The following is a 22,580-nucleotide window of genomic DNA, read 5'->3' on the forward strand; positions in this document are numbered from 1 at the left end:
TGAGAAAAAGAATAATAACGAAGATAACAAAGAGAAAAATGGTTGATATGGTGAAATGTTAAAGTATTGAAAGTGGACTCCTTTTATCAATAAGAGGCAATTGAGAGGACGCTAGTGACAACATATAAAAACACCATAGATAGGAAGAAAATGATTTCTTGTTCCACTGCCTGATATAAACTTAATCAAATTAATTTGAATTTTCTAGATTTAAGTTGTTTAAATATTGATATTATCACATACATATCAAATCTCATCTATATAACTAGAATTAACTAGCCAAGTATAATAGGTGCCATGAGAGGATTTTCATTAATTAATCTTGTTGATAGATGTAATATTTAATGAGAGACACAATATTCTAAGTGCATATAATGTACATGATAAGATCCACAATACACAAAGACTAGCCAAATCATAGAACAATTAAGTTAGAATCATGAGCCAAAAGAATCCAAAAGGGCATTATGCATGAAACAAACATCACAAGAGAATTAAACATATAGTCGCGTCTTATGATGTTACACTTGTCAATATTGACTTTAATAAACAACTAGACAAACCTCACAAAGTCGTAAACTGATTCACCCTCTTAAAATAGAAGGCCTAGAGTTAATAAGCATTTGGAAGAAAACAACAAAGGCCGATAAAATATCCTACATTTTATATTTCCTGCAAAGGATGAAGGAAAGCATTAAAACATATGCTTCAGTCAGAAACTAAAAAAAAAATCATCAGAAGAACAACAATGCAAGATAAATATACTAATTATCTGAAGAAAAAAATACTATACAGAGCTATTGAACTTAAAAGATTCCAATCACTCCCATTAAAAGAACATCTAATCGTAAGGAGGTAACAACAAATTTAAACCATGGCAGGGCATCAAATGTTAATGGTAACCAATAAACATTAATAGACAGAGATAAAAATAATTTTTTTAATAAAAGACGAAGGTAAAATAAAAAATGATTTTTGAACTTGCCATTGAACCTAATAATTGATTTCACAATTAATATTTATACAAATATAATATAATATTTTTTTTAGTATAAATATGAAGTCTAATCAAAAGATATTAGACTCAACATATGATGATACTTGTAAGAAAGGAACTTTTGCAACTGAGACCATAAAGATAGAGGGAAAAGGAGAAATGAATAATTATCTGAATGTTATATCAATTAATAAATCTTCCATAAAAATGATTACTATTCTATCCACTTCAAATCTTATGCTCCATTTCATTTGACAGTTGGTATTTTCGGGGACATACATAGAAAATTTTTAATTTAACATCATTTTTCAATAATAATTTAAAAAATGTTTGAGAATAGTTATTGGTGTTCAAAACCAAATGAAAAATAAGTCAATTTATCCTGAGAAAGCAAATGTTGGACAATCACTTACAAAACTAATAGATTTATACCTGACAAAGATCCATCTAGGATCTGATGACTTAGTCCAGCATTATCACCTACATAATATGTAATATCTTTGCTTGGCACCTTCTCAACAACTAAATACTCATTATCCACTTTCATTGGATTGTGATGCTCACTATTACATGATTCATCATGTAAGGTAGTAGAATGATATATTATATCTCTAAATTATTCTTTTTCTATTGGGTTGTTGTTAACTTGTGTATCAATTAAGACTACACCATTTGCATCATTTTGATCACGAAAATCTATATGGAATCTACCTAATCTCTAGCTGTTGAACATTTGAACCAGTAAAAATTTCATCCTTTGAAAGAGTAACATCCGCCAAGGAAGAACTAGCAGAGAGTGACTTCAGAATCTGTTCTGCAAGTATGGATTGCTGGACTCTTTGGCAAGACAACATATTCATCACCAATAAATAAATAAGTTTCAGGGTTGAAAATCACTTATTTTGTTCTCAATAGTATTTTGCATATCTAACTTATCAGTAATTTTTATTTTCTCATTGTCAAACATATTATTTTCTCTGACTTTAATACCGCTTTTGTAGGTGTGGATTGTAACACCATTTAGCAAGATAATATTTTCTTCACAACTAATTGAACTAGTTTTTATTTGCAAATCATGCATCTTGGTCCCAAATGCATCTTTTATGTCTAGCTTCATTGTAAATTAGATGTCCTCAATATCAATCTTACCGCTTTTTTGTTCTTTTTTTTTTTCAAATTAGCAGCATCATTTAGAAGAGCAACGAAAAAATATGATAACCTAATTTTTTCAGAATCAGAACCCAGTTGATTTTTATCCAGATCATTTTCTAGAATTGAACATTCTATAGGAAGAAAATCGACACCACCTGATTGTTATGATATCCCATAACTTGAAAGAGTCATCTCATCCACCTCAACACCTGTCAATTTTGCAATAGTATCCACGAACCTTACCCGACATTATTGAATGTATCAAAATTTTAATCTAGAGTCCATGTGCAAGCATGTTATTCACAATCGAACTAAAGCCGATGCGTTTCACATCTTTTGATATATTTCTGGAGACAGAAAAAGATTCCTTGATGTCCTCTAACAGAAAATCACCCTCACCACTAGAGATAGGTTCTCATTTTAGCTAATCATCAAATCAGGTTCCTTAATGTTTGATGTTATTAATTCAACCTTAATTACCTCTTTGTGGTAATACTTTTTCCTTTAACGCATTAATTGTAATAGTTCTGCCAAAGGGATAGAATACTTCAAAATTCATTATGCAAAACTGCAAGAAACTCAAAAGATGAAGTAATTTCTATAAGTTACCTATAATTTTTGAAAAATGTTGCTCTAGCACATTTCAGTCAGAGATCGAGTGAAGATGTCAAATTCACTACACCATAGGGCCTTCTAAGTTCGATTGTAGTAGGAGAAACACTAGAGAAAAGAAGATTCTTTTCTCAAGTCCGATCCACCAACAATTGAATATTTAGCAATTAGATCATATTATAGTTGACACATTTTAGACAACAAAGATAGTAAAAAAATATAAACTGTAACTCTTAAATTAGGCTGAATATGTTATATTTCGTATTGAGAAAATCCTTGCCAAAAGGTCAGGATAGGGTCACCTTATACTAGAAAAAAGTATGCCGCGAGGATACATGATTCTTGTTTAGAAGCTTTACTAAATGATTATGAAACTAACATGAAAGTAAGAATTATTACCTCAATACTGGATCTTAAGGTTTATGGTCTGCTATAAAATTACTATTTCACTTAATAGTATTTTCCTATATTTTGTGTTTCATGCATTAGTGATAGTCAATATCTTTTCTCTATTCTTGACTTGTAGAATATGCACTTGTCGCTATTTTTGGGTCCTAGCCAAGTTAGCAAAATACTATTGCCCTGGTATTATGTTCAAATTCATGAACGACATAGAATAAAGTCGCAACAATAGCAATAACATACCCATTGAAATCTCATAAAGTAGGGTCTGAGGAGGGTAACGTGTACGCAGACCTTACTACTACCTCATGGAGGTAAAAAGAATGTTTCTGAAAGACCCTTGACTCAAGTGTATCAAACCCAAGTAAAGAAAGAAGAAAAAAATAGATAAAACATAACAATTAAAAAGAAAAGTAATGTAAAGTGTACAGGAAAAACAATAACAACAAAATAATGTGATAATCGAAAAGCAATAATAACACAACAACAGTGGCACGACTAGTCGTATAACATGCCTTAAACCGTCATAAGGAAAGACTACACTCTATCCCTACTAGCTTTCTACCCTAATACGCGACATCTACTATTTTCTATCTAGAGTAATGTCATCGATAATATGAAGCTATGTCATATCCTGTCTAATCACCTCTCCCTAATACTTTTTTGGCCTACTCCCACCCCTCCGCGTACCCCCTAAATCCAACCTCTCGCACTTCCTCACTGGGGCATCGACACACCTCCTCTGTACATGTCAAACCATCTTAGTCTCGCTTCCCTCATCTTATTTTCCACAGAGGCCACTTTCACCTTCTCCTGAATAACCTCATTCCTAATTTTGTCACTCCTAGTATACCCATACATCTATCTCAACATCCCCATCTTCTGAATAACCTCATTCCTAATTTTGTCACTCCTAATATGCACATACATCCATCTCAATATCCTCATCTTTGCACATGCATTTTTTTGAATATGTGAGTTTTTTATTAGCCAGCACTCCAAACTTACCGTTAAGTTTAGGTGGAGCCTTATTATCACACAGTACTCCAGAGGCAAACCTCTATTTCATCCATGCTGCCCAATGCGATGTATGACATCACTGTCGATGTGTACTTTGGATGATGGACCCAAGATATTTAAAGTTTTTTCTCTTGGGAATAGGTTGAGTGGTAAGCCTCACTTCTACACTCGCTTCATCTAACGCAACACTGAATTTGCACTCTAAATATTTTATTTTGGTCCTACTCAGTTTGAACCCTTTGGACTTCAGAGTTTGTCTCCAAACCTACACTCTATCATTAAATCTGTCCCGTGTCTTATCAATCAGTACTATGACATCTGCAAATAACATACAATATGGAACCTCCTCCTGAATAGATCACGTCAGCACATCCATCACCAAAGAAAATAGAAAAAGGCTCAGGACTGATCCCTGATGTAGCCCCATCTCAATCGAAAAATGCTATGAGTCTCCTCCCACTATTCTCACCCTAGACATGGCTCCATCATACATGTCCCTTATCGCCCTAATATACGCCATCGGGACACCTTTAGCCTCCAGACATCTCTATAGGACATTCCTTAGAACTTTGTCATAAGTTTTTTCAAGATCAATGAACACCACATAAAGGTCCCTCTTTCTTTCCTTATATCTTTTTACTAGTCTCCGCACAAGATGGATTACCTCAGTAGTCAATCGCTCCAGCATAAATACAAATTGATTCTCCTCAATAGACACCCCTCTCCTCACCCTCATCTACACCACTCTCTTCCATATCTTTATAATATGGCTTAGCAATTTAATACTCCTGTAATTATAACATTTTGCATATCACCCTTGTTCTTATACAATGGAACCATTGTACTCCACCTCCATTTGTCGGGCATTTTAGTTATCTTAAAAATAATATTAAATAACTTATTCAACCACTCCATACCTGCCTTGTCAGTGCCCATCCAAAATTCTGCCGAAATCTCATTTGGTCCACTCGCTCTTCCCCTACTCATCTTACTAACAGCACGTCTAACCTCCTCAACCCTAAAATACCTACAGTACCCAAAATTCTGAAAACTTTTAGAGTGCACCAAATCCCTCAGCACAATGCCTCTGGCCCCTTCTTCATTTAAGAGTTTATGGAAGTATGCTTGCCACATTTGCTTAATAGAGCTCTCGTCCACCAACACCTCGCCTTCCTATCCTTGATACATTTCACTTGATCCAAGTTGTGAGCTTTTCTCTCTCTCGCATTTGCGAGCATATACAATCTCTTATCCACACCTTTTCTCCTAGCTCAACATATAAGTATTCAAAAGTTATAGTCTTAGTATTGGTGACTGTCGGCTTTGCTTCTATCTTCATCGTCTTATAGATACCTTTAAGAATCCGCTTCTCATCCTAATCCACACACTCCAACCACTTCGTATAGGCAACCTTCTTTGTTTTCACTTTGCCTTGAACTTCTCCATTCCACCACTAATCTCCTTGATGGTCACCTAAGATCCCTCTTAATACCCCTGATACTCTATGGTTTCTTTCCTAATGCAACTAGCAGTCATATCCCACATGTTGTTCTTATCCTAGCTACTACTCCAATCCCCCAAACCAATCAACTATTCCCTCATCTTCCGAGAAAGGACAAGTGTCAAGACACCCCATTTAATCCTCGATCGGTCATAAAAATTCTTCTTCCTCTTATCTTTTTATAATATCATGAAACATACGTGCACCATTTGTACTAGTTTAGATTACGTGCGATGCATGTGTGTGTCAACAAAAATATTCGAACCAAAAAAAAATTAAACATTATCGAAAGAATTAAATCAGATAAGTTTGTACATAATTAACTTTTTATTTTCTGATGTCTTAAATTTTAGATATAAAATATGTTAGTTATTATTAGAATTTTAATGCTACAACTTGAAAACTTAAGAATCCTGTTAGGACTAGTAATATCAATTCTTCAATTTTCTCGTATGTCTATATTGTTTATCTTTAAGGAAAAATTATGCAGTATGACAAACCTTTTTACTATATTACGCGGTATGGATATAGTTTAAAATAATTACGATTCGCAGCAAACATATTTACTCGGTATAGCAAATATCGCTGCCAGATATACATTATATATGTATATCAGTTACCATTATATAATTTTTTTGATAAATATACCCTCTCTCGATCTCGCTCGCCTCTCTCCTCCCTCTCTTGATCTCGCTCGCCTCTCTCATCCTCTCTCAATCTCGCTTGCCAGATATAGAAATACATATATATACCAATTACATATATAAATTTTTTTGACAAATATACATATACAATTCACCTTTCGCTTGCCTCTCTCCTCCATCTCTCGATCTCGCTCTCCTTTCTCCTCTCTTCTCTTAATCTCACTTGCCAGATATACAAATACATATGTATACTAGTGTTTGTATATTTCGTTATATAAATAATTTGTGGGTATAACAATTGTATAATTCGCTACAATTTTTATATAATTTGCTACAACATTTGTGTAATAACAAAATTTATATTTGCCATTATAAGTAATTAAAAAAACTATATCCATATTGAATAATTATACTTAAAGGTTTGTCATAACTGAAAATTTGCCCTATTTTAATAAGGGGGGAAAATATTTTGGCCCAATTGATAGTATTGGGTCGACAACAACAAAAACTTACAGGAAATATAAACCCTATCAACCGTCTTATTTCTCTCTCCCTCTCTTCTCAGCGGCGAACTTACTCCGGCGACGAACAACAATCTCACTGAGGGAATCACTCCGGCGACGAGCAACGATGAGGCCAATATTGATGAAGGGCCATGAAAGGCCGTTAACTTTTCTGAAGTACAACAGAGATGGAGATCTGCTCTTCTCTTGCGCCAAGGACCATACCCCTACCGTTTGGTTTGCCGATAACGGCGAGCGTCTCGGCACTTACCGTGGCCATAATGGTGCCGTTTGGTGCTGCGACGTTTCTCGTAATTACTTTTTTTCTCTTACTATTTACATCCTGAACTGATGTTTATCAACAAGATAATTGCTTTGGTTTGTGTATTTATTTTTTCCCCTTTGGTATAGGTCCTTTATTCTTTGGATAGTGAAGCTTTGCTTACTATTCGTCAGATAATTTATCTTCGTCTTTAGGGGCTTTTGGTCTAGTAATACTAGGAGTGTAATGTGTGGGTTAGGTGCACTTCTCGGACGAATTTCAAAGAATTTAAATCAATTAATTTTGAGCCTACAAGTAACAGCCCGGAGATTTTATTTTAGTTACCGCTATTGGCACCCTAAGAAAGTACTTGAGAATCTTGATTAAGCTTCCCCAACACAACATACTGTTTATAGTCCGACAAGTTGATTATCCCGTATGAAGCGACATTTAGTCTCATAACCAAGCAATGATTTTGTTCATAATCAGTAGGTTTTATTTAAATCAGGTGAAATAACCGAAGAACATTTAGGGCTATTCTAGTTTGATAGTTCACCTGCTTGTAAAAGAAACTGATATGGTCCCAGTTTTGTCATCACATGTTTAATTCACATTTAGCTAATAAAGTTTAATGTCCAATAATCATACCGGGCTTGTCTTACTGATATGCTGCAAAACCAAGCACAGATTTTGCAGATGAACTTGAACTTGATTACTGTAAAGTTTAATATCCAATTATCATCCTTGAATTGTCTTACTGATTTTCTGCAAAACCAAGTTACTTACTGTTGCAATTAATTATAGTTTCTCTTGTGTAGGATGATTTCGTTTTCTCTTTTTGATGGGAAAGTTTGTGCAGGATCATCTCTCATCCTTTATCTTGTACTTTTTTTTTTGAGAATTAAACTAATTGTCTATCTTGTACTTCTTTCATTAACCACAATCTTTTGCTAAAGATTGTAAAACTTTCATTCACAAATCTTCTTACCTCTCCTTTCTTTCTCTTCATATTTTTTCAATATATGTTATCGGAATTTCCGGTGTTTTCTTTATGTATTATATCCACTTTGGCTAATGAAAATTGGAAGTAGTAAAGTAGTTATATCTCATTTGTCTTGTCATTTTTACCTTACAAAAGCTTCGAGGTCCAATACTTGCTGGCATGTTTTCTTTTTCTAAAGAAAAGGTCAACGAAAATTGGAAGTCACAGAACGAGAGAGCAAGGGCATTCTTTTGTTTGTTTGTATTATGTATGGTAAAGTTTAATTAAAACTACTGAAAAATATACTGTCTGTGGTTGTTGACTTGTTGATTGTTTGTTAAAGGGGATTCGTCCAGGCTAATAACTGGAAGTGCAGATCAGACTGCAATGCTGTGGGACGTCCAAACTGGTACCCAGCTGCACAAATTCACCTTTGACTCCCCTGCTCGGTCTGTTGATTTTTCGGTTGGTGATAAACTCGCAGTGATCACCACTGATCCTTTCATGGGACTGACATCTGCTATCCATGTCAAACGCATCAGCAAAGATCCCAGTGAACGTAAGTTTAGGAACTCTAAGGTTGATCTTCTGTTGTGTTGTCTTGTTTAATTGTTGGTTTATATTTCTGTTTGTGAAGTACATGTTGTCTTTGTTTTCTCTTTTCTTTAAAATTGCGAATAATGTATTGAATTATTGTGAAAGCACCAAATAAGGTTCCTTTTTACTATGGGCTTTCAAGTGATTGTTCCTGGTGTGACCGGTGGTTATTATCATTGAAGAAACTTGTCATTGTAAATATCAGCATATGAATAATTGTTAAGATATGTTCAGTGAAGGGGCAGTTTCATTGCTCTCTGACTTGCGAACACAGGCCACCCGGCTGTATTATATGTCTGCACTGGCCCCTGTTCTCAAACTGAACAGAATGTTTCCCTCCTGGAGTCCTGGTACTGATTCCTCTATCGGTAATAGCAACACCCAACTTCCATGCTGGCACCTATGCTACCATGCAGAAGCCCAACGTATAATTTATTCTCTATGATAATTACGCAACCAGAATAGTGGAGCGAAACCATGTTCACTCACTACTGGAGTGTTCATGTTTATCAAGTTCGGAATTCCTCTACCACTAAACACGTAGTGTCCTTAGAAACTGTATGTTGGTTTTGGAGCATGATGCATTTGGGTACGTAAAGTGAATTTACTGTTGCATGTTGGAAGCTGACAGGACAGAGCTTACTCCCATACTTCACTCAAAGCAGCTTGAAGGAACCAGATCAAGTCCTGTTACAATCACATGTCCTTTAACTATAGAGTTACTAGTGCTACTTCTGAGTTAAGATAATTCACTTTGATACGGAGCTTGGTTATGGGGTCTGGGGGGAAAAGCAGATGACTTCTATTTCTTCCTCACCCCTTTTAAGTTCATTTTCCAATGAAAAAATTGTTATAGTCATTTTATACTTCCTCTTTGTTTCTTTTAAATTCACTTATCATTAATAGTTATCTAATTAGTTTACACATTTTCCTTTATGTGATGTAAACCAGAACTTGAGCGTTGGAAAAAATTGTCCTGTAGATGATATCAAAAGCAAAGATGACCACCATAAAAACATGTAGGTTTTATGTGCCAGAGAATGGAACACCAGGGTCCTCCTTTCTATTCAATTAATAGGTAGAGGACATAGCTTTAGGGAATATTTGTTATCAAAAGTCAAGTCTAATATGCTTCCAGAGTTGTCACATCTAACACATTAATATGCTTTGGAATTTGAGATGAAGCGATATGCCTTATATAGGTTGCTATTGCTTCTCTGGTGGTTGCTGTCTTATTCTAATTTCAAACTATCTTCCATTATTTGGGGCACATTGTGACTCTCATCTCATGATCTTGACATTCACTATATCTAATAAATAATCTTCTTGTCATTTTAGAAATTAGTGAGTCGGTGCTTGTCTTAAAGGGTCCCCAGGGAAGAATCAACAGAGCTGTGTGGGGACCCCTGAATAAAACAATTATAAGTGCTGGTGAAGATGCTGTAATACGTATCTGGGATTCTGAGGTACGTTAGTGTGTTTCAGCTTCATGGAAAAATGTGCTGTCAATATGTCAAAGTTCAATAGATATTTATGCTTATTATTCTAGATGCTTTATTTAATTTTTTTGAACAGTTTGGTGATTTATCAGGTGGGCCTGGTTTTTGATCTATTCACATTGCACTATCTGTTTAGTTGTTTGTTTTGTTTTTCTTTCTTAAATGTATTGACGTTCTTTTGAAATTTGCAGACTGGAAAGATACTGAAGGAGTCTGACAAGGAAATCGGTCATAAAAAGGGCATTACATCACTACAAAAATCAGTGGATGGTTCGCACTTCATTACTGGTTCGCTTGATAAATCTGCAAAGGTAGCTCCTTATAGCCATTGGAAGTGTGGACATTTTTCATTCTAAGTTCTTGCAACTCACTAGCAATATTTCATTTCCATATCCACTTTGCTTTTTCCTTCTTTTTATAGTTCCTCTTTGTTTCTAATCTCTTTACTGATTTTCCAGCTCTGGGACATCAGAACTTTGACACTTATCAAGAACTATACAACTGAACGACCAGTGAATGCTGTCACTATGTCGCCGCTTCTTAATCATGTAAGTATTGACACACTCATTAACTAATATATTGAATGGTTCTGCTGCGACAAATATCTGCTGTCTGTATGTAGCTACATATCTGTTATCTTATCTCTATGTAGTTTTTTTTGGGTGGAACGAGTTAAAATTTGAAATATTTATGCAGCTACCCTTTGCGTCCTTGAAGATAATGTCTCCTACTTGCAGCTCTTTTTGTGTTAGTCTTTTAATCTCAAAAAGATATTTTGATGGAGAGTTACAAGTCCACTATTACACGAGATTGATTAAATCGTTATACTGCGGTAGATCTTTAATCATTCGCAGGATAAGGGAACGCAACACTCACTGAAACCAACATTTGATCATTACTGTCCAACATTTGATAAGGAAACTTAAACTTAAATATCTTATGAAGCAAAAGAGATGTTTTTCGTAACTACTAAAGAGGAGATGTCTTATTACCGATTAAGAAAGTAACAAAAAAAGACCGTAGATGTCCTACTTTGCATCGGTTTGATTTTGCTAGTCTAAAGATTTATTCTTTCTGTAATCTCTGTGATTCCGAGGCATTCTGTAATGTTTCTTCAAGTATCTCTCTAATCTAATGCTGCTGATGGTCAATAGGTGGTTTTGGGAGGTGGTCAAGATGCTTCAGCTGTCACCACTACTGATCATCGTGCTGGAAAGTTTGAGGCCAAATTCTATGACAAGGTAAGCAGAGATATTTTGGTGTTAGGAATGATCTTTCCCCCACCCTGATATAGAGAAAAAATGAATGTGATTTGGTTTCATAACATTTCGGAGTGTGTAATTTGTATCTGGATATGCATCAGATTCTTACTGAAGAAATAGGAGGTGTTAAAGGGCATTTTGGACCAATAAATGCTTTGGCTTTCAATCCTGATGGGAAAAGGTAACTGATCATTCCACATTCCTGCATCTCATTTGCGGATGTCATGTACTCATGCCATTATTGAAACTTGACTTTGTTTTCATGTGGGGTCACAAGTCTTAGATTTCAATCCAATAACTTATTCTAAAAATTGTCCTACCTTTTTTTTATGGGTTCAGAGAAATCTCAACTTTTCTTGTCTTCTCCTCTTTTTGTAGTACTACTACTACGATGGAGCTGTTCTTTATTAACAATTAAGTTTTATAAGAATGATAGTGGTTCCTAATCAGTTTTTATGGTCACATAATTATCAACAATCGATGATTAATGAACAAAAAGGTTCCTGTTTAAGAAAATGGTGGACTTATTTTAGGACAACTCAGATATAAAATTAAAGCAAACTATTTTTGGATGAGTAGAGTGAAATTAGTAGTTGGAATTTTTTGAACTGCGATCTTACTGCCTGTTTGTGCTAGTGTGGTATGCCCTTGATGGTTCTCTTTACTTCCTCTCCAAGTTTTTGGACCAATTAGTAACCTTTGGATCCTTTCAACTAAAGAGTGAAAACAGGAAAAGAAACATCACCTTTAAGTTATTGAAGTTATACATATTTAGTGTGTACTTGAGCAGATATTTTTTTGTACTTGGTCTCAAATGTACATCGATATAGTAGTCTGTTGAAATCTCTGGCAAATGAAACAAAGAGAGTAAAGGAAGTAATATCCTAACACTTACATTTCTATCTTAATTCTTGCTCTCTAAATATGTTAACCTTGAAAATCTCAATAAAGTTGGAATTCATATTTATTATGACTGTGGTTTCTATTTTTATATTAGGTTGAAATTGAGTTGGTTCAATTGTATTTGGGATCATCAACTTGATATGAGAGGGGGTTAGATTATACGTTTGCTTCCTTTTCTGACTCATTTTGGTCCTTTTTAATTTGCCTATTGCTTGTTAGATTTTTTTGGATATAAAAAGTCTGTTTTTTGTCGGGTACCTCTGCAACTTTGTTAGACTTGCATGCAAATGTGGTAAATCTGAAGGTCTAGAGAACTTCTAGTTTAGATTACCTGTAATTTGTTTAACAAGACAAGCTATTTAGTGTTCTAGAGATGAGCTCAAATAGTGCTGAATGCATACAGTTGACTCCAATAGTTTGGGATTGAGTTGTAATTGAAGCCACAAACCTATCGAGAAGCTTACAGTAAGGGGAAATATTGTATCTATTCTGGTGGGGGTCTGGAGACACGGTGTCTCCTGTTTTGCTGTGGTAGAAGTGTTCTTATGGTAGGGAGTCGTATGAAGAAAACTCGTGTATAGTAACAGAAAAAAGATTATAATAAAACCTTGAATTTTTTCAACTCCAAGCATAGCATAATAGAAATAGGGGGGCATCAGATGTTTCTCATTGTGACCCTGAAATTTGTTTTTCATTCCATTGGGAACAATTTGAGAGTTTTCGATCACAATGAATAACAAATTCCAGTAATGCTTATCAATTTCCATTTTTGAATTTGTTTAAGCTTGATGTGTTGACCAAGTTAATTGGTTCTTCCATCTCGAGTGTCATGTGAACTCCCTATTTGATTTTGCAGTTTCGCAAGTGGTGGTGAAGATGGATATGTAAGATTGCATCATTTTGACCATGATTACTTCAACATCAAGATTTAGATTTTGATAGGACCAGGTTTTGGAAGTTGGTTCTTTTGGGTTATCCAGTAGAAAAGAATGGTTCTGGAAGAAGCGTGTTTTCAACTATCTCCGATGAATTTCTTGTGTACTATTATTGTTGCAAGCTATGTTTATCGCACAGGAGAAAATAACTTTTTGTTTATGGACAAGTTGAGCAAAACATATTTACTGGTTATTTTGAGGTGCAATTTTTTCAAGTTTGCACTTGCTTACGACAGAGCTAGCTGGATCTATTTCTTGCGAAGGAAAATATATTTACTTTTTGATTAATCCTCTGCTGTTCTTGATTAGCTTGGAATGGGAAAATAACCACTTCTTAGACTTCTTCAAACTTTGCCATTATTTCATAACTAGAGAAATTACTCGCTCCAAGTAAAAAAATGCAAATATAACTAAATAATTACTGCCATATAGATATGAAATCAATCTTTACTAATTATAATTTTTTTACCATAAATTATTACTATGGGTAAATGAACTATTAGAACAGTGAGAGTTCTTCACCCTTTCGTCACCCATAAGATATAATACCTTCAACTTCCTTCAAATGAAGTCAATTATAGCGCTATTCTTAAAAAGTGAAAAACACTTCAAATAACAATTTAAATATTATAAGACGTATAAACATTAAAATTCGCATAAAGATACAAGGTTCATGAATTTTTTCTTGACTTTACTGGCAGATATCAAGTAAATAGGACAATTATGTCGTACCTTCTTTTTTTTTTTTGATGTTTTATAAATCCTCCTCATAAACAAATTTGAGGCCGGAAATCCAGCGATGCCTAAGCTTAAATGACCAAAAGAACATAAATTATAGCAATACATGAGCAAGACAAATGCCATGACATTTCAATGGAATTCACGCAAGCATTAGATTAAATATAGGATAAATGTGGTCTAATTACTAGTACTTGTGAACTCACTGCAAAAAAATTCTAAATGGAGATAAAATTAATTATTAGGTAGCATCTAAAGTGAAAATTCGGCCTGGAGAACTTTGACATCTAGCCTTAACATATAGTAATATAACGTTTGCATGTTAACATTGACAACTTAAAAAAAAAAATGAGACGAGATAGAAGAAAGAAGGGATTAACAATCAACAATCAACATTTTGCATGACTTCTTCCCTGTTTACTTTACTTGACTTGAAATCTGGTTGGTAATTGAGCACGTTTTTAATTTTCTTGATTATTTTGCATATTTGCTTGGTTGTTTTTTTTCTTATTCATGTCTTTTCTTCTAGTATACATTGTAGTACTTGAGAAAGTTGTAAAAGTATTCTACAAGTTCTTGTATTCGTAGGACCAGATTTTGGAATTATACATTGTTTTTTCCATATTTTCTATATTTTTACTTCCGCTTATGACTTATGGATGATTTTGTATTACAATTAGTATAGTAGAGTGAATAATTATAAATGAAATTTGAGTAAACGTATACAAATTATATATGCTTGTAACAACTGATACAAGTGATTTTCAAAGTTATAGCTACATTGTACATGTATTGTATCTGAACTGTTTGTAGGTTATTCTTTCAAAGATAGCTAGGTTGTATCTGGAGTGTTTCTGGTTTGTAAATGGAATCAAGATTAGAATTTAAGGTGATGGTTGGGGTGATTTTCTGGTGATGATATAAGTGTGTCTCATAAAATATGTTGTTGTATACACTGACACAGATTGAATTATTGTATCATTTGATACAGAGCAAATTTCAGAAAACGGTATCACTAATACAACACGAATTTTAGAACTGTTGCTATTTTTGATAACCAATTTTGTCAAACTATCGCTCTGTTTAATAAGCAAGCATCAAAATACCGTTATTTGTAAAATTTACTATACAGCTGGTGAGAAATGCTGACGTAGGTTCATCTATCTTTACAAACCTCTTGTTATAGGTAAAGAACTAGCACTTTCATACAAGCAAACTCCTCATTCATCTTACCATCCCAGCTATTCGTTCTTCTATATCAACACCAAATGAACTTGCTGGGCAAGGATCAAAAGCTTATGAAAACAAGTCATTTCACATATATCAACACCAAATGAATGGGTACTTTTTCTCGGTGTCACAGGAATTCTCTTTTTGGGATAATATTATCGTCTTTGTTGTGAATGGGTCCCAAGATATGGGTAAATTTTATAATTTTTAGACGGAGGAAGTTCATTACAAGTCTCCCTCTTATTTATAGTGATCTTCTCTGATTAAAAGAAAAACTGATCCGGCTCCCACTATAAGCGTGTACAAATTTTGAAAGCTTATGGATCATTTGTAACAAACTCAGCCTACAGAAGAACTCGAGCAAATAAAGCAGTCTAAAATGGACATCTCTAAATAAGTACGTTAGCATCACATTGATGAGAAACTAAAACAAGACAGCAATCATGATTAGTCCAAAGAGGTCCCTAAATGGATGCAACTAAAACCCCGATTAAGAGCATTTACAAAAATTCAGATGGCGGGTGTACAGAAAATCTATTCACAGTATGGAGTATGCAGCTACCAAATAATATTCTTGTATTCCTAGTGCCATGAGAGCAAAGAATGCTTGATAAGACTTCCATAGGTCAAATCTACAAATGCAGATCATGTGTCAAACTACTTCTAAATGCAACTTCCTCTTCGTCCAAGGCTGTAAGCCGCCTCCTTTTCACATTGTGTTCAGGATCTGCTTCTGAGCCAGAACCACTACCAATGAGCAACAAGCTTTTACAGGCAAGGTTGACATTTCCATGGATATCATATGGGTTCTCCTCACCGGAGGTGACAAGACCAGTACCACTGTTATCATGAGTCTCAATCGAGCATTGTGCCAAAGTGATGTCCAGCAGCTCGCCAGGAGTGGCATGTCCATCAACCAAACAATCAATACTCGACTTTGGATGATCTATTTTCTCATCTGAACTCATATTTCGATCTACTTTGCACAGTTCTACAACCTCAACTTCTAATGGATTCTTGGTGTCACGGACTGAAGTAGTTGGTGATGAGTCCAATTCCTCATCCACATCTTGGACAACTGATACACCTGGGATCCAGGAAGTTCCCGCAACAAGAGACCCAGATGAAAATGAAAAGGCACAGGGTTCAGATCCATTCCCACCCAGATGCTGGAGGCCTGTGTCAGTTGCTGTGTACACAAGATGATCTCCAGGTTCTAGCTCTTCCTGTTTAAGGTCATCAACAACTCAGTGACTTCTAGCAGAGTTTAAACACAAGAAAACCTATTCAATTTACAGTAAACAAATGCATATAAACAAATTCAAACCCTTGGCAAAGTGAACTGATACAACCAAAATCAGTTAATCCGAGATCTAACTAAGACAACCGGCTAATATCCATGCATGATTAAAACAAGCAGGAGAAGTCAACAAGAAGCAACATAGATTATACCCTCCGAAAGTGGAACTAGTTACAGCATCATAAATGACCACAATAACAGAACTCCCTCCACTTTTAAGGAATTCTCAGAGAGAATCTTATATTCCAATAGATGCAGAAAAGAAGCGGGGATAGTGGAAATCTGATTTTCTCTCTGACTAATATCTTTGCAAAAATTCTACGAACTTGCTTCAAATATAAATCTCACCTAGCACTTGTTCAAAACTATCACCCCAGTCTCTCTTACCCCATTACATTTAAAAAAAAATAAAAAAAATTCCTAAACTATATTAACATTCTTCCTACAATGTCACATAAGAAAAGTTGCCAGGTTGGACTCTTTAAAAAATAATAATTTTGCTGTTTCCATTCTCCATGTCTGTATACATAACAGAGCTTTCCCTTCACCTCCCTGCAGAAATCCCAACTGTTCCTCTCTCTCTCTCTGTTGCTTGTTGTGACACACAAATATTCGATAAATGGATACAAGTGCATCTAGGAAGCATTTTACAAAACATAGTACATAATAAGTGTCACTTCCCAATTGGCTAAAAGAAAATTAAGTCTAAATGGAACAGCCAGTAAACTAAATGTTATTACATCAATTTTCAATATACTACTCCTAGAAGACAGCACCGTTTTCTCCTTTGGAACCAATAGGAAAGGGAAAAGTGAACGGAAATAGGATGATGATATCTTCGTGATCTGAAAACTACAATATTAACATAAGTTCTTATCTTCATGTTTATGTCCACCAATTTGAGAACTATTGAACCTAGTTGCAGATACATACAACATACCTGTATTTCTTGAGAATAAATAAAAACATACCTGTATTGGTGGTAATGAACTCCTGAACTCATTAAAAGATGCTGAGTGACCAAAACCCATGTCAAGTAAAGGTTCTTCGTCAGATTCAGACTCAAAAGAATCATTTAAAACAAAGCCTGAAGCACTAGTACAAACATCCCTGATAGAGGAAGTAGGAAATGGGTTTATCTCAATAGCTTGAGAACGCGGTAAATTGTCTGAACTCTTTGATGAACCAAGTTGATCAGCCACTAATTCTAAAGCATTTTCATCATCATTGCTTGTCTTGAGACCACCTTCAGGATAGCAACTATTACTCACACAAGAGGGAGAATTTTCGAGAGAAAGATTCTGGAGGAGATTACTGATCAGTCTTTGAATTGCACTTCGCTTTATAGAAGGCTCATGAGGTTGAAACCAGTTTGTGCTGAGCTGGATTCAAAATAAAGTAGAGAAACTTTTAGGTATAAAACTCATCAATGACCTAAAGTTTTCTCAAAGAAATAACACCCATGAATCACAAGCAAGAATCTGAAAAAGAGGAAAAATAAAGAATGCAAGAAACTAACACACAAACAGCATAGGAAAAAATTAATCGAAGAGATCTGAGAAGAATGATGGTAGCAGACGAGAAGAAAGGAAAACATAGAGAAGCAAGAAAAATTTCATGAGGATTTGAAGTAGAATTTTGCCGATTGCCCCAGCATGCAGACTCAAAGTTCATTGAATCGCATCAAATGTCGTTTTTCTTCTTTTCTTTTCATTTGTCACATAGAATAGCAATCTGAGATCTTAGGATATGGACTTCCATAACCAGGACAAATTCTAGACTAAACAACGTAACTCCTACTCTTATGTCAGCTATGTGAAAGTAGCAGGGAGCTCTGTTTAGACAAGACCAAGTTCCTCAATTTGGAAAAGATAGATTTTGCTTCATGTCCACGGCAGGGAGAAGAACTCTATTCTATATACCCCTTTCTTACCCTGGAAGTAGTTCAATTGCCATGACACAAATACTTCAAAATGGCTGCCCATAATCCATCCCTAAAAGTTGCCTCATTTATCTCGTTTCTTTTGCTCTTCCTTCTCTATATCTTGGGAGAATGTGCAGTCATGGATGGTGAAACCAATAGAACAATTAAGTCCAGTAAATATTTTTAGCACTCAGCTGACTAAAATAATATATTCTGGTTACGAAAGAAACTAAGAAGTGCACTGGGGAACTGATTTTCCAAAACAAACAAAAAAATCAATTTAAGCAACCACGGTACTGTTATAAGAATGTACAATCTCCTCAGAATCAATAGCTTGTGAAAGCAAAAGGAGGAAGAAGCAATCTGAAGCTGCAGCATGCCTGATGCAACATCGCTCTAATTAACTTTTTTTCTTTTTTGTCAAGTGAATCACCCCATCTTGAGAATGAAATTGGAGGGGAGTTACTCTCCTTGGGGGTTTTGATAAATCGGTATCCCGTCCTTCAAAATCTCTAGGAGACGGGGCTCATTGAATTTCTGAGCCTGTTTTGTCACAGGAATTGGAAAAGGGGTAAATGGTTGTCCAAAAACATAGGGTGGTAATGCACCTATTCCCAGAAAAAAGGTAATGAAACGACTCCCAACAATCCATAAGAGGGAATAGTACATTATTTATTTGCTGACGCAGGTAGGTAAGCCAAATTTTCGGTCACTAGAAAACAAATATTAATTGCATGAACAGGTTACTGGTTAATGCCAAATTGTGCATCAAAACAGTTGGCAAAGCCTGTGAACATGCATTGAATACCAATAAGGTAGCAGAGATGTAAAAGCAGCTCAACATTTTCTTCTGGCATTACTGCAGATCAGACATTAAATTCTTCGAAATGGTCTCAAAACTATGCAAGGTTTCTATTTCTGACTCCAGGAAATCCAAAAATAATGCTGCCTCCGTCCATTCATATGCGAAGTGATTCAAAAACATAAAAAGCGGCACAAATTGAGAGCTTCAAAGACATAACACTGAAGTGCAAATCAAGCACTGCACTTACAAATTCATTGTGGTAGTTCTTTATACTGTATGGACTGATGCCAGCAGGATCTTCCTCCAAAAAACTCTCCACGTAGTGTAGTAAAAAAAGGCCACAGTCCGATAGATTTTGCTGTTGCGGTAGCTACCATGAATGAAGAGAAAATGCAAGTAAGGTTGTATTCACTCAAACATATGCAGCCTAAGAAAGCATAACAGTCAAAAATCAAACAATCTCTTAGTGGAAGAAACATTAGAAAACCTTAATTTTTAACAGTTAATTGGCAGATGAACATGTAACTGGGGTTCCAAGAACCCCTCCATCACCATCAGATTTCTCTTCACAGTACTGAACATGCCCAACTACAGGTAGCATGACTAACATCCTATGCAAAAGAGCAAGTATTGCTCACATCTCTAAGAGTTTACAACACCGCAATCCAAAAATATTGCTTGGCATGGGTTTTCTAATGGAGTCCCATGTCCCAAATTATAGAAGACTAGACTAATGAATAATAGAAACCAAGAGGTCACAGTACTCAAATTAGAGCATGTCCAAATTGAGCCAAATTTGTTATTTATCCATTTGCAGAAAGCATTGAGTGAGGAAATATTTCCGATTTAAGAAGCCTGTCACATTAGGTGCATTCTACAAAGTTAGGGAAGTCATCACATTGGGTACTATTTGATGAGGAAGAGAGTGATTTTATAATTTGGAAAGGGCGTGTAGATTATTTTCTTACAAATTCTACATGTTATTTTTGCTCTATCTTTCTTATCATCCATTAAATCAGTTCGTGAGTGATTTTATAATTTGGAAGGGAGTGTAGATTATTTTCTTAACAAATTCTACATGTTATTTTTGCTCTATCTTATCATCCATTAAATCAGTTTGTGTTCAATGCACTAACTAGAACAGACAATTTAAATACAATTAGGTCTAAAATGTGGACAAAATCAACTTCTCAAAAAGCCACCTCTGACCCATCCACCACAGGGCCATAAACTCCCCCAAATCCCCAATGATTCTAAATTCCCCCACTAACATAAACTCAGCGTTCTTCATTTCCAAACTCTCCATCTTCCTTTCGTCACAAAGTACCATGATTCCCCGGTGCCGGTATATAGTTATATTCCCCCCCCCCCCCCAAAAAAAAAAAACCTAATCCGTACCTTGATGATAGCCCTTTTGTTTGGGTCATTCATCCAGCAGAAACTACTTTACCTTTCACCACCTTACTCCCTCCCCTTTCCTGTCTCTTTATTTCTTCATTCATACACCACTATTCTGTCTCCCCTTTTAAGTCATTGTCAATAGCCCCTCCCCTACCCATCATGTTGCTACAAGATCCATCGGTTATACCTCTTGATCCTTCCTCAATGGGAAGTACAGAGGTGAATGACTTTGACCTCCATTCCTATAATTGCCAGAGACTGAATAACACTGTCCTTGTTGCAACCATCCACCCCCTACATCCCCTTCCCCAGAACCTTCTTCAGCACACAGGAAGTAAAACAATCATCCTCAATTTATGACTGTCCTTTTCCGAGAAGTGTAGGGACACCAGCAGCTTCAGAAACTAAGGAATTGTCCATACCCACACCACTAGGGGCCTTACCCTGCTCCCTCCTCATTGTATTTAGAGCTGCCTGAGACAAAACTGCATGCCCAGAAGGAAGATGACCTTCATTACTGGCCCTCTCACCGAAGAACTGACCAAGCATGTAGTCGAACCCTTGTTCACGAGCATTGCATGGTTCTGACCCTTACACAGGCCCTTCGAACCCCCACCTATCCCACGACTCAAAGTGATTCTCTTCCATTAAATTTTTAAAAGTAAAACTACTACACCAAGTTATGTTAAAGAACATAGATGCACAAATAAAAAAGATTTGTCTCCTAAGTAATTTTGGAAGCAAATTCTTTCAATGCATACGGTTGGATAATGAACACTTAAATAGATTGTAATGATATTACCGACAACAGAACTTTAGTACCAAAATTCAACTTCACAGTGACTCTTTCCTAATAAACCGTCAATACATCCCATACACTTACCTTTATACCATTCTCCCTTCGTGAATTTTATCTGTTCTACCTAGCTTGTCTTTCACAACCATCACCTTTAAGAGACTAGACACGTTACTAGCTGTAATCAAAATGTTCATATTATAGAGTGCCTGAGGGTGATGACAACCTCTAGTTTAACAGCCAACTTGCATCACAATCAACTGGAGACCATGTCTCCAACACAGAAAGGCCATATCAAGAAAGGTAAAGACTAAAATACATCATCTCATAAACTTGAAATCTATTTTCTCATACTGAACATTCAAATTCCGCATATGAGACAGCTTTTTGTATTACAGTTGGAATGGACAATGAAACATCAGGTTGTACCTCAAGACTGAGAAATCTCAAATTTCGAAAATTTGAAGAGACAACATCAGACGTTTCCTTTGTCCTCTCTCTCCACTCCTCACAAAGGTAGCTGTTAGGAAAAGATGAAAATAAAGACGTCATTGAAGTCAAATTCAATCAATTTGATGCTACTGCAAGGAAAGCAACTGCATAGTAAGATGGAAATGACAAAACTCATCAGATTCTACCGCATAAAAAATTGAGGCCGTGCAATACAAACTTCGAGTGGCTCTCTGCCAGCTAAAGGCTCATTAACTTATAACATTCAGTCTCTGAGGAAGTAAATCCGACCAATACACCTTTTCAGTAGAAACGATGGATTGTTTACATAAAACATCTTTCATGCATCTTTTTTAACATTAAGTGCATCTTCCCCAAATCCTTTTTGGTTCAGTGTTGATGGCATGAAGACTGAAGTGAGATTTCCATTCTGAAAGGTTTGATTAAGTTCAAGGACAACTAAAAGAGGAAAATAAGATTGTACAAACTATTTATATTGTTAAATGAAAAAAATTACGACAGCACATTTTAATGAGTAGGCTGTAGGTGGAGCACACAACATATGGAGGTCGAATACAACACCGGACAGCTAGAGAATTCCTACCTGCTTGGGTAATGTAAGGATTAATATGGTATCAAAGCCAAACACATCACTATTCTTGATT

General features: G+C 35.5%; 2 protein-coding genes and 1 pseudogene across 4 annotated transcripts in view; 1 reads left to right on the forward strand and 2 right to left on the reverse strand.

Annotated features, from left to right (window-relative positions):
* Positions 1-1,374: 1,374 nt before the first annotated feature.
* Positions 1,375-5,317, reverse strand: LOC129903591 (uncharacterized; annotated as a pseudogene).
* Positions 5,318-6,829: 1,512 nt separating this feature from the next.
* LOC129903112 (eukaryotic translation initiation factor 3 subunit I-like) lies at positions 6,830-13,464 on the forward strand. The gene is made up of 8 exons (XM_055978605.1): positions 6,830-7,142; positions 8,419-8,634; positions 10,011-10,138; positions 10,363-10,482; positions 10,630-10,719; positions 11,326-11,412; positions 11,535-11,614; positions 13,193-13,464. Exons 1-8 carry the CDS (start codon positions 6,959-6,961, stop codon positions 13,266-13,268), a joined length of 981 nt encoding a protein of 326 aa, XP_055834580.1. The 5' UTR covers positions 6,830-6,958; the 3' UTR covers positions 13,269-13,464.
* A 2,165-nt stretch (positions 13,465-15,629) lies between these two features.
* Positions 15,630-22,580, reverse strand: part of LOC129904728 (probable ubiquitin-like-specific protease 2B) — a 28,055-nt gene continuing 21,104 nt past the window's right edge. For all 3 annotated transcript variants that reach the window (XM_055980314.1, XM_055980315.1, XM_055980313.1), the window contains exons 13-16: positions 21,895-21,985; positions 19,516-19,638; positions 17,511-17,921; positions 15,630-16,465 (exon numbers count right to left, since the gene is read on the reverse strand). In XM_055980314.1, the coding sequence (XP_055836289.1) occupies positions 15,872-16,465; positions 17,511-17,921; positions 19,516-19,638; positions 21,895-21,985 (1,219 nt within the window). In that variant the 3' untranslated portion in view covers positions 15,630-15,871. The remainder of the gene's footprint in view (positions 16,466-17,510; positions 17,922-19,515; positions 19,639-21,894; positions 21,986-22,580) is intronic.

Source organism: Solanum dulcamara, chromosome 9 (genome assembly GCF_947179165.1).
Source record: "Solanum dulcamara chromosome 9, daSolDulc1.2, whole genome shotgun sequence".
NCBI classification, from domain to species: domain Eukaryota; kingdom Viridiplantae; phylum Streptophyta; class Magnoliopsida; order Solanales; family Solanaceae; genus Solanum; species Solanum dulcamara.

Bases quoted from the DNA above. Each gene is read 5' to 3' on its own strand.
- LOC129903112 (XM_055978605.1), top strand. From the start codon at position 6,959: ATGAGGCCAATATTGATGAAGGGCCATGAAAGGCCGTTAACTTTTCTG. The intron at 8,635-10,010 runs GTAAGTTTAGGA...TTGTCATTTTAG, and splicing joins CAGCAAAGATCCCAGTGAAC to AAATTAGTGAGTCGGTGCTT. The intron at 11,413-11,534 runs GTAAGCAGAGAT...GATATGCATCAG, and splicing joins AGGCCAAATTCTATGACAAG to ATTCTTACTGAAGAAATAGG.